This window comes from Bombus vancouverensis, chromosome 4, assembly GCF_051014615.1.
Source record: "Bombus vancouverensis nearcticus chromosome 4, iyBomVanc1_principal, whole genome shotgun sequence".
NCBI lineage: Eukaryota > Metazoa > Arthropoda > Insecta > Hymenoptera > Apidae > Bombus > Bombus vancouverensis.
In genome coordinates this window covers 6713541-6726601 of record NC_134914.1, presented here as the reverse complement: position 1 = coordinate 6726601, position 13061 = coordinate 6713541, and the positions used below count along the sequence as shown (strand labels likewise).

Here is a 13061-nt window from a genome sequence, read left to right as displayed (position 1 = left end):
ACGTTGTGTCTGTTAGCGCGTAACATGGAACATTGAGTGTAGTCACTTATTTATAATAAGCTTAACGTCCAGTGCGAGATAGCTGTGCTGCCGTCCAGTCTTAAAAATTCGCGTCTATACGTCTTTTGCTGGTAATCTTAATAGGTTAACAACGATTTGGGCGGATTTCGTTCTAAATCATAGAAAACATTCGATCTACACATATATGCTTCGATAATGTCGTTTTACAGGTATCGAGAATGTTAACTTTATTAACCCTCTGAAACGTTGATTAATTTATTTATTTCTTAATCAATTATTTGTCCTTTATAACTAAAAAGCGTATACGTTTTACATGTTCACTGGGATAATTATGATTAATCTACTTTTTACGTACACGCAGCCATTTAGAGTAGTTCCAGAAGGTCAAATAAACTTATTTTTTATTACATATTAAGTATGAAAAAAAAACAAGAATTATGAAAAATTGTTTACCTGTGTTTATTTCCTATTTGGATGAATATCAATAAAATATATTCTAAAATACTAAAATACAGATTGTTCCGTCGAACCGATTGAAACACGTTCTTTGAAACAGATGAAGTGAGAAACTTGATTTGTTTTATTTATCCTACATTATCTCGCTTCAAAGGGTCAATGAACAGAATAAATACGTTATTGTAGAGTTGATACTAAAGTACGACAAGTAATCAATCAACGTGTTTTAAAAACGCGTTTTACGATAAAAAATACTTCGGTACTTAAACCGCGATGTTTCACCGCAAGTCTTTCTATTTCGACGTTCTATGAAATTTCAAAGAAAAACTTTCGAAGAATTTCTATTCGTCTTGCGTCTTTTTACATACAATAGAATTGAGCAGCTCGTAGCAAGAACGATCCTCGCCGAATTTTTTCAGTTCCATCGTGTTAATCACGGAAACGCTCACAGCAATTTTCTAATATGATGAATATTTTATTAAAAAAAAAAAAAAATTGGAATATGTTGGACAAAAGTAGAAGATATAGAATATTCTTTCGCTTCTTTGGTAAAGGATAAATATGGACAAGGATCGTCTGTGTTACTTGGCCAATTTTTTTTCAACGAATATCGAGAAAAAGCTTGTGCCTTTCAAAGTCAAAGCTTCGATCGCGACATTTTAATGAACAACAATAATACTCTATATTAATAATAATTAATAATAATATTCTATCTATATGGTCGGTGGAAGAAATAAAGTCGAAATGAGTAACGTGTTCACCAAGAATAATTCATGAACGTGGGAAAGAAACCTTAAGATTAAACAAAGAATATTTACAATATGCGGCTAATCCAGCGGCGATTAAACCTCGTTCGGCATCGACAACATCATCGAGTCTTGCGACAGTTCGTCCATCGATTGTTCCGAGCCTGAAGACAGAGTTGACGGTGTTGCGATAGAGAGTAGACCTTTTCAAAGCAAAACTTTGTTTCGTCCTTGGATATTGATAAACTCGCGTTATATTCTAATTGTTGAATTTAAGCAGATAATCTTCATCATCACGTTTAACCCATTGCATTTTGCCCCTTAATTTTATAGTTTGAGAGGAGAAATTAATGTTATTGCTATACTTCAAACGATAATTTAGTCCTAACGTCTCTATTCTTGGAACTTTCACTAAAAATCTAATGAAAAATCTTTTACTATTTTCTCAAGAATATGTCACACAACTCGATTGAAAAATATCGCATTTATCGATTTAATCGAATACTCTGTCAAGACTGCTATACTGAAAGAAAAGCAATAGGTTCATGCAACAGATTTCCCACACATGCGAAAATCTCTGATATTCTTACCATGATTATGATAGAGGGATGGCGTTGGGCTTTTGCACGTAGCTGGACTCAGCTGCGGCGGTTGGGGGCCATGATGGTGTTGCTGTTGATGTTGAAACGAATAGGTCAGATGTAAATTGATGTGCCGACTGAAATCGCCTGTGGAAGCGGTAGAATTTGGTGGTGACTGATGAACTGTAACAGCAAACGATGTTTCCTTGATTCTAGGCTATGATAATTCTTGCTACTTTTAATATGCTGAACCACATGCGTCATTATTTCAAGATCACCTATAGGTATTTAACATTAGACATTTGAAAAAACAGAACTTGTAGATCTGCTTTTCTACTTTACGTACACATATTTGCTTTTGAAAAGGAAAAATATTGCATTGAAATAATATTCGTATAACGAAATTTGTGAAACTATCGTGGAATTATAGAAAAAATATCTCAAAAATATTAACGTGAATCAATCGAAATGAGACATTCGACATATAACTTCGTCCTTTATCGAAATTTATTACTTGAAAGTTTCTAACGTTTATTCCCCCAAAATATCCAGAATCTTTAATACCTCTTGATCAAATAGTATCGAAATAAATGTAAAATAAGAACGTGGATATAATAAAGAAGCGGACAGAATAACAAAGAAAATAAAATAGAAATGTCGTCTCACTAGACAGCTGTAAATCGGACAGATATCGGTGAAAGAAACAAACGCAAGAAGTACCGTGTTGCCCTTTCATTTTGCCCGTGTGCAGATGCTTCTTCTGCCTTGCCCTAGAATTCTGGAACCAAACCTGCGTAACTCTTTTGCTGAGTCCGGTCACATGCGCTATCCTCTCCAGGTCTTGGCCGTCCGGATTGCTGTCCAGTTGAAAATTCGCTTGGAGAACAGAAAGCTGTTCCTCCGTGAACGTGGTTCTCACTCTCTTCGCCTTGTTACCGCTCTTGTGCCCGCTCTCCGAGTCACCGCCTTCTGCGAAAGTACCAATTAGAGGTGTTCCACCTTTCCTTACGCCACTAAATCTTTCTCTCCGAGTCTGTAGATTTCATTTTGACATTTTTTTATTCCAGCACCGAATAACTTAAATCCTAAGCTTTTTCCAGATTTAACGATATAAAAAGCAGGCGCAAAGAACTAAATCCACAGATTTTGATAATCTCAAAGATTACAATGTACCGAGAATATATCAAACTACACACTTATCAAATAAAACGCTATTTTTGAGCGGAAATGACATTCGAATGTCAGAATTGTAAATAGCGACGTTTTATATCTCCGCAATCGTTAAATCGTTCTACGATCGAATTACTTATTTGGTAAACTTAAGAAGCGGCGAGAGAAAGAACACGCGACATCCGGCCAGCAATGAACGTGCCAATGTTATAATTATATGCAACATAGAACACGAAAGGCTTAATTAAAGATATTGTGGTAACGTAATAAAGTATCGGCATAGTCTCACCATCGGAAGAAGTGTTGTTGCCTTCGACTACATCCAGGTAGTGAGCTTTGCAAAGCAATCTGGCGTCCAAGAGGGCGAACTGTTCGCCCGTGGAAAGTTGACGAGAACAGGCGTCGCATGCAAAACACGCCAAGTGGTAAACCCTTTCTCTGGCTCTTCTCACCCAATCCCCTGCACCCACGCTTCGGCCACATTTCGCACACTTTGCGCCAAAAGTACTAAACGAAAATAATTTCAGACAATTTTATTCGTTGTAATCAATGAAATTTGGAGATTTTTAAAAATAAATAAGCATAACGAATATGTAACGATATATAAAAAGTGCAACAATACTTAGACAATGTATAACAAATATATGCAACAAGTTCCTTCGTTTGAAACACATGGCCTATTCATAAATTAAACATTTTCCACAAGTTTTCTATAGTAAACATTCAAATATATTGGCATTAATTTTTAGTGTAAATTTTACATTAGAACCTACAAGATAGCTGCAGGTAACTGCTATATTTCAAGTCAAGAAAATCATACGTCTCTTCTTCAGGATCGAACGATCTGAATCTCACGACAATTCCAGGTAACGTTCCCATTCTTTTCCATTAATTTTATCAACGGAAACCGAAAAGGATAAGCGAAGAATGCGGAATTTTTCTATGAAAAGAGCCGGGTGACTAACGATGCCATGGCATGCCGGGAAATCCGAAGCAGTTGTAAAGAATTCGCAGGCACGCAGCACGCGGCCACCTGCGGCAATGGCGCCAATAAATTCAACGATGGTAGCTCGCTCCTCGAGGATTTAACTTCGTCCGGCTCTAACGAACGCGTTCGCCGCGAAGTGTAAAGAAAACGTTTCGCGTCAACGATTCTACCTCTGCTCTTCCCGTCTTCGAACATTCAGCAGTCGATAAACCGGCCATCGACGCGCTCTCAACCAGAAAAACGCCTAGTCCGATCGTGAATTTCCTGCTACGACTGACCATATAGAGAATTTGAGAATAAAACTGTGACATTAATTGATGTCATTGTTAATACACGGCGAACGTTTATGCGAATTCGTATCTTTCTAAATAGTTTCTACGATTGAGATGGTAAGTTGCAAGAAACAAATAATATTAGTTTGATTATTATGTTAGTTTGACTTAATTAATATTAGTCTGCATAGTTGACGGTTTAATGGTTTTCAAAAGTCTAAAATAATATTTTGATCGACAATATATCGAATTAGAAAATTACTCTTCTATAAAAGACGGGAAATACGTATACGTAACTTTTCCATTTATGGCTTTCAAATATTAATTTCTACGTCACAACGCAACACGCGAATCCATAGTTCAAAAATTCCACCATTTCATCGAAACAGACTAAAAACTGCGTATATTTAGCTGAGACTACATTAAAATCTCTATGTTAACGAAATAATTTAAATTTAATCAGGAATTACCATTAGCCGGGCATCGAACATTCCAATAAAACGCGAAATTATCATACGTGAAAGAAGATGAAAGGAGCTTCAAAAATGTCGGCGTACGATTTCACACGGTGCGAGTCGATTATCAATGTGCGCACATTGCAATGGCCGATGGGAGAAATAATTCGTACTTCGAAGAGCGGCAGAGCACTCGGGAGAACGGTCTTAGATAACGCGTCGCGCACGAACGCGCGTTTACCTGGAACAAGCCAGCCTGTACCGGTCGTCCTGTGACAAATAAATGACTGCAGGACCCCGAAGCGCGAGTTGCAACCTTCAAGAGTATGTTTGCGTGTATGTAAACTCGCGCTGCCGCGCGGGAACACCGTAGTGAAAAAGGATTAATAAATGAGGGGAGACGAAAAAGAGAGAAACGAGAGTTGTGAGATAAGGAGGAAGTTGAGGGAATAGATAGGCAATGAGGGAAGAGGTGTAGATGGTAGAAGCAAAAGGAAGAAAATAGAGTGGCAAGGAGAAAAAAGATATTTAGAAAATACTATCTGCAATACCAGAAATGTTAGAAGGGAAATCGACACTGGAAAATCTTACAATTAATTTCATTCGATGAACATTTTACACGAACTATTGACACACGATGAAACATTAAACAATAAGGTTGTTACATATGGCAAAACACTGAAAACAAATGGATGTTAGTGAAAGGCATGTAAGAAGAAACACGAAAAGAATGAAAGAGAAATGAAAAATTTCATTAGAAAGCGTCTTCGGAAGAAAGACTCGAAAGAACAGAAGAAAGTTGAGAGAAGAGAAGTTTCTCTTCCCAGCTCTCATCTTGGAAAGCAATCTTTCATGGTACAGCGTGTTCTATGACATAAGTATATACGTATAAGTACTCTTTTACTCCGGCGATCTCTTTCTATAATAGTTTCGATCGAAGAAGGAGCGATATGAAAAAAAAACATTCTCTCCGTTTCGTAACCTTTTATTCTTCGTCGACTTATCGATGTATCTCGACATATGAGCTTCTCAAATGTCAAACTGATTGACTCCGCTTTTTATTAATTTCCTGATTTCATTACATAGGTACACGATAAATATTCAATTCTACACTCCCCTTTCTCCACACCTTCGGTATATATTCACTTCTCCATACATCCATTCCCGCTCCCAGTTTCACCATACCTCGTCAGTACTTCATACTCTACAAAACAATCAACTCCATTAGCATCGCTGCACTCGGAAGCGTATCGTGCAAATATCTGCTCGCTCTCGCCCGAACCGTCCTCTTAATCCCGCGAGTAACTATGTCCCGGTCGAAACACGCTTATAGTCTCGATATAGTCTAGTCCCATCCGGTATACTACTCGTTACTTTCTCTGTTGGAAATGGGGTGGTGGGGCCACCGGGGTAGTCGCGTGGCCCCATAAGATATCTTCGCGAGGGGGACGAAGGGACTCGCGAACACAGATCGTATAAACAGCTAGGCTGGGATCGGTTGCCGGAGGAACCGGACGAGGAATCGGGATGCACTTTCCGTGTTCATGAATATGATAATGGGCTAATGGCCGCTAGTCGTTGTTTAATTACCGGCCGTGGCGCACACTAGCGACCACACCGGACACACTGGCCGTGAAGAAGCCACCGTCGTGCTGCTGCTTGTCGTTAACCGAGGACGCTCCTCCGGGTTGTTGGCTCACCGATGCACCCATAACACCCACCTCTGCAGCCATTCATCTGGACGTGCGTGCGTGTGTCGTGTTGCATGCTCGTGTCTTGCCGCTACACGGCTACCGTTTACACCGGCCTAGCTTCCAGTGAAAAAGTTTCCTACCTCTTCGCTTGGGTATATGGTATTAGAGAGCTTGAGAGAGGAGTTTCCAGGCGATGTTACCGAACGGAGAAAACGAGCAACACGGGGTGTGAGGATTTCGTTGTCGACATTGCTGCAGTTTCGTTTAAGCGAGGCTTTAGAATAGTATATAAGTGACTGGTTGTGGAAATTGCAAGAATCAGAGGGTGGTTTAGGTATTGAAGTTTAATTAGCGTCGTGGAGGGTTTTAAGCGCGTTTTGATGGGAAATTGAGCGAGCTTAGATCGTGGATTTTGATGTACCGCTAATTCGATTCCTAAAGTTTGTTACTGTTGGATATTCGATAAGATTTCTTCTACACTAAGAAATAACAATTTATCGAATGTAACGAAAAGTATTAAAGTACAGAGAGTGTATAAAAATCAAGACATTTTAATAGATCAATGCCACCACTCTATTGAACATAATCCCTTTAACACACCCAATATCTTTCCTAATCACACATTTCATTCAAAACAGTATAGCTTTCGATGCATATTACACGATAATAAGCTATTGAATACAAATCATTCGATACAAATCATTGTAATCGTATGTACTTGAACTAAAACCTTTCTTTTGAACTTTTTAAAAGTTACAAGTCTGTAAATACATATATCGTCTGGTCGACTATACAATACCTGTAACAATTCATAGCGATTTAATAGGGAAGAAGAAGAATGTACATTTGTAATGCATAATCGTAAATTCTGAATCTCACACAGATACTCAAGCGACAAAAAAGAATCCGTTTTAATCCTATTGTCTCTTAGCGAAGCACTAATTTATCCCGCTTGCAAGAACAACTTTCTCGTTTCGCCCACGTCAATCTCTAGGAAGGGATTTGAATTTTGAGCAAGCGATTGTCAGTTTTCTTTTATCATAACCGATGCAGATCCTATCCCCAGAGAGCCGGCAAGATGAATTCCGAAAACAACGAAAATTAATCCTCCAGGAAGCTTCTTATAAAATCACCAATCTCATTGTTTCCTGTTCGTCGAAGATTAAACTCTATCATCTTGAAATGATCTGTATTTTGTATGATTGATGACGATTAACTTGTAAATTATATAAGTATAACGAAAAGGTTTGTCGCTTGAAAAATGTTATTAAAACTAGAACTACGTGTCGAATTTGTTAACACGTGTTTCGGTTTTCTTCCCTTTTACGATTACTCGAAACACGTGCTTACATCGATTACAAAAATTAAAGGTTTTGTAATGTCTAATGTAATTTGTATGCCAACTTTCTTCCGAGTTAAATCAAATACTTTGATTGTTCTTTTTTCTCAATTCCTCTTAGAAACACCCTAATAATGCCTAATCATATCGATATAAATAAATGTAAATAATTTTGTGATGAAGTACGCTTCTAGTTTTTTTGATACCCAAATCAGATATACAAAAGTCGATAAGTGTATGTAGACTTTCGTGGCTGACTGTACACACACTTATACCTACACCCATCCCAATCGAAAATACCAAGGATCGTGTCAATGGAGTATTAATTAGGTCACATTGTATCAACACTTCAATCACGAATTGAACGAAGGTTCGGTGAAGCGGTGTCCTCGATTCTCGAGGTATCCACGGTATAGTTTTCGATCATTTATCACGACGAGCCGAGCGTAAATCGAAATAGTGGCTTCGTTTCTTTCCGAGTCGGTTGTCGACGTGTCTACGGGTCGTGGATCCTGTCGACCGGGTCATCGTAAGCCAGCATTACGAGGCGAAAAACGCCAGTCGAAAAAATTACGCGGCAGATTCCTCAGGACCTCCCGCATATACACGACTTTGACCCTCAAAAAGACAGCCACGCCACGAAAAAATCCTGCAACTGTCTTCACAGAGAATGCCGACTCTCTGTTGCTAAACTTTTCATAATTTTTTATTTTATTACTAGAATTTCTAACATCTGCAGGCTAAACAAGGATATACATCGTAGGTATCTTGTTAACAGTTTGACTGCCACGTCAAAATCACATGTTTCGCTTAGGACGCAACGGGAGTATTTTTATATAATAGCAAAATAATAATAAATTGATGATATAAGACAACATTCTTCCCCAATGGATCGTTTATCTCATTGGTGGTCACGGGTGACCACCACGGCGCCTTGGTAGCAGTTGATAGCGACATATTATAACAAAACTTCGTTTATTTCAACAAACCATTCGCATTCGTTATTTTGTCGTAAGTAAAACGTCCAGAATATATTGTTGAAACGTGTAGAAGATATCAGTAAACGGTATTTATTCGTTCTATATATAATAGTAAGGTATGTGCACATTTCTAACTTCAATTTTATGATTATAAAGCAGCATTTACGATTATTTTCCAAAGTGTGTTTATAATAACATTCGTAGATTACCCGTCAAAGATATGGATGCAAATTTTTTTATTGATGTTCTAATAAAAATGTTTAATTGTTCAGTGGGGCACTTTTTATTTCAAAGTATCTTCTATTTATCGGTCAAAATGCCCTAATTGTCAATTTTCATTCAATTTTTACAATTGTAAGAAGTTCAAGCGCTCCGATCACCACCGCGGTGTCACAGGAGAAACCGTGGCAGTCAAAGTGTTAAAGAATAATAATTATCCACATCATTCCGCGAGAATCGAGTTGCGAGTTTAATGAAATTTTCAAAAATCTGAAACATTAAATCGATGGACAATAAAATTCGTTTCGACAATTCCAAGTAATTATAGAAACACATCAGATTCGAAATCGAAAGAAATGACTGTACAGTAGAGTACAGTAGTACCATAGCATAATACACAATGAATTCACTTTATTCTTTTTCATTTCCTTTCTTCTGAGGATTACATTGATTTCCGCGTTCGATAATAAGACAGCGATACCGGTCGCTCGTCACGATCGGATATCACGATACGTGATTTTAGACAGGCTGGTGCAACAGCCAGGTGACCGAACTAAAGTTGATTGACAGTTGGATAAACACGTTGGAAAGTGTTCGACTCGAATTCTTCGCGTACAATCGACCAGTCACTGCAAGCTTCTTTTCGTCCCTTGGTCATCCTTCCTACGAAAATACCCGAAACAAACAGCTTTCGATCAGTCATTATCCGATTCCGCTACAAGGCAATGTATGTCGAACAACGTATCTTTACGTTGTATAAGTAAATAGAGGAGGTAGTTAAATTTTTGTAAGATGAAACTATACGCCCCAGTTTTCAAGAAATGTAAACAAAATTTCCTTTCATAATTCTCCATGTTTTTTCTTAAATTCTATAAAGTTGTCATTATCTTATAACTAGTGCAAAATTTCAACAAAAGTTTTTGACGGCGAATAATACAAATTCAATGATTTATAAAGAATCGATAAATCTGCAAGATTCTAAAATTTCTCTAGGGAAAGTAACAGAAAGTATGATCGATATTTCAATTCCAACGAAAATTTCCAGTCATGTAGCCTATAATAAAAATTCAACGATTTATAAACAGTGGGAGATTAATAAATTCCTGTGAGTTTCATTCCGTTGCATTCAGTAATGTAACAACTTAATTCGTAGCCGATAAAACAGATATTTACCATACAACACAGTTAATTTATAGAAATGTTAACATTGATTTACAATCACCAATCGATCGATCGAAGAGTCACTTATGGATTGCCACGGAGGCAATACTCTAGTTCGTTCGTGCGGGTCGATTAAGAGGTTTCCAACGAATTGTTATTTATTGCATTGATAATGAAAACATGGCACGCCACACTTTTACCACGGTTTATTATTCTATCGATAGATCAACACACATTTGAATATTACACATAACAACCAGGTTTGCCTTCTCGTTGCTTGTTATCGCAATAATTGAATCTCTTTCGACCACTAAATTGCGGCTACAAGGAAACGTAGATCTTTGACGACGCAATGGCAATTACGAGTTCTGTTGATCTCGATTTATGCTTCGCGGTATGTCTCGTTTTACTTCTACGGTAGCTATATGCGCTAAAGCATTGCAGTTTCCCTTGATAAACTCCGTTATCTTTATTATTCGATCTTTGATTGAGCGCGTTTTTAATTTAAGCTTTCTCGTTGAACGTGTAACAGAATTTTTGTTTCAGTATCATAGTATGCAGATATACGTATGAGAATATTTCTGGCTACTGATATTATTTGTAACCTGTCACTTCTACGTAACGTTACATTTTTCGGAAATCTTATAAATAAATTTACCTGTCCACGAAAGTTCTTGTGCGCTTCATAAAAAAGCCATTTTCAATAAAAGTAAAATTCTATAAAATTTCGTTGCGAAGATGACGTAAATATTCTATACTAAGACGATTGAAAGCTATTTATCATCGCTTTATATAGAAATTATTATTACTTTATCAAATGATAAATAGATATGCTGTTACGTATCGTTACATATGTTTCATTTGACTAGTAGCTTTTTTATGTAAACAAATTAAATTAATGTTCTCGGACATTGAAGCAAACTGACAATTTCTTTGATCTGTATCTGACCAAATGAAATTTAACATCAGAAAAATAATTGTTCTATTATCCGAATATTTTTGTCTCTCTATTAATTCGCATATATGAGGCATATTGGAGCAAGCAATGACAATTTCTTTGATCTGTATCTGACCAAACGAAATTTTACATGAGAAAAATAATTGTTCTATTATCCGAATATTTTTGTCTCTCTATTAATTCGCATATATGAGGCATATTGGAGCAAGCAATGACAATTTCTTTGATCTGTATCTGACCAAACGAAATTTAACATCAGAAAAATAATTGTTCTATTATCCGAATATTTTTGTCTCTCTATTAATTCGCATATATGAGGCATATTGGAGCAAGCAATGACAATTTCTTTGATCTGTATCTGACCAAACGAAATTTAACATCAGGAAAATAATTGTTATTATCCGAATATTTTTGTCTCTCTATTAATTCGCATATATGAGGCATATTGGAGCAAGCAATGACAATTTCTTTGATCTGTATCTGACCAAACGAAATTTTACATGAGAAAAATAATTGTTCTATTATCCGAATATTTTTGTCTCTATTAATTCGCATATATGAGGCATATTGGAGCAAGCAATGACAATTTCTTTGATCTGTATCTGACCAAACGAAATTTTACATGAGAAAAATAATTGTTCTATTATCCGAATATTTTTGTCTCTCTATTAATTCGCATATATGAGGCATATTGGAGCAAGCAATGACAATTTCTTTGATCTGTATCTGACCAAACGAAATTTAACATCAGGAAAATAATTGTTCTATTATCCGAATATTTTTGTCTCTCTATTAATTCGCATATATGAGGCATATTGGAGCAAGCAATGACAATTTCTTTGATCTGTATCTGACCAAACGAAATTTAACATCAGGAAAATAATTGTTATTATCCGAATATTTTTGTCTCTCTATTAGTTCGCATATAGGAGGCTCTAATACCTACTAACAATGGAGATTTATTTATCAACTTACAGAGCGTAGTCATGCCTGCAGTAGAGTCTCATGCCCTTCAAGAAGCAGGAATGCTGATCATGTAGCGGCCTGGCACAAGCACAGCACCTCAAGCACCTCGAGTGCCAAGTTCGACCGCCGACGCAAAGAACAGTGCGCTCACGGACGCGTTCTCCGCATCCGCCGCACTCCATCACGCTTGGCGACATTTCCGGCCCTATCAACCCGCCGGCATTTTCGGCTGTAGCAAGATTCGGACTGGTGCCTTCGCACACGCCATCGCTCGTCATATCTTCTATCTCCGTCTGTAATGTCATTGAAGCAAGCGTGAGAAAAACTCGGAAACGTTGATGCTTAACCATCGCGAACGAAAGCTGTAACGTAAAGTGAGCTGTATGTGTACAAGTACGCTATTTAAAAAAATCAGAGTATCTACTAAAAATATAGAAAATATAACATAATAATATATGACAATTCAAATATAAAATATTTTTAACGAAGAATGTATCAGAAAATTCTCGAGCGCGAAAGTGTACGCACGTTTGAGAAGGTAGGAAAGGATTTGCGAATAGCAGGCATAGTAAACTGCATCGAAACAGATTGATCGAAACACACGCATCCATCAAGTGTGTCATAGATTTCGTGACAAGAACATCCGATAGTTTGTTTGTTGAATTGTGCATGGGATAGCGTGGCACAATACCGTTCACAGGAAAACTAACAGGGGAACCTTGACTTCGTTATGGCATTGCTAATCTTTTTCCTGCGTATCGAACAATCGTGCGAAGACTGGCCCAGCTTCGTAAGCACTTGTATTAGGTCGTTCGAAAAGTTTCTTCCGTTTTATAAGGAAATAATGGATGCACAACATTTTTCGATCCATTTTATTCTATCAAGATGGAGATCACAACGTTTGACAGATTAGGTTTCATGTTTGTATAAAGATGCTTCGTTGTAAAAGACGTGTCTGTAAAAGAAAGACACTATTTGGACAACCTAATACATTGTTATAAAACAGCTGCTTAAATATTAGGTTGTTTGGAAAATTTGTAGCGTTAAAGAAAATT

The 13061-nt window shown here is 37.2% G+C and overlaps 1 protein-coding gene across 2 annotated transcripts; it reads right to left on the bottom strand.

Annotated features, from left to right (window-relative positions):
- Window positions 1-1070: 1070 nt before the first annotated feature.
- Window positions 1071-12299, bottom strand: Awh (LIM/homeobox protein arrowhead). Of its 2 annotated transcripts, none has more exons than XM_033334222.2 (5): window positions 12016-12299; window positions 3264-3481; window positions 2525-2773; window positions 1814-1987; window positions 1071-1387 (listed from the first exon to the last, which is right to left on the bottom strand). In XM_033334222.2, the coding sequence occupies exons 1-5, from the start codon at window positions 12282-12284 to the stop codon at window positions 1320-1322; spliced, it is 978 nt and encodes a 325-aa protein (XP_033190113.2). In that variant the 5' UTR covers window positions 12285-12299; the 3' UTR covers window positions 1071-1319. The 2 variants fall into 2 exon arrangements, with proteins under 2 accessions (XP_033190113.2, XP_076474105.1); XM_076617990.1 differs by having other exon boundaries at window positions 1071-1396; window positions 12016-12188.
- Between the last annotated feature and the right edge of the window lie 762 nt (window positions 12300-13061).

What these genes read in the sequence shown, in the direction of transcription:
- Awh (XM_033334222.2), bottom strand. Translation starts at nt 12,284, where the DNA reads ATGACGAGCGATGGCGTGTGCGAAGGCACCAGTCCGAATCTTGCTACA. An exon ending in CAACAACACTTCTTCCGATG is followed by an intron (nt 2,774 to 3,263) that starts GTGAGACTATGC and finishes GTACTTTCGCAG; the next exon opens with AAGGCGGTGACTCGGAGAGC. An exon ending in ATCCCTCTATCATAATCATG is followed by an intron (nt 1,388 to 1,813) that starts GTAAGAATATCA and finishes CTCTGTCTTCAG; the next exon opens with GCTCGGAACAATCGATGGAC.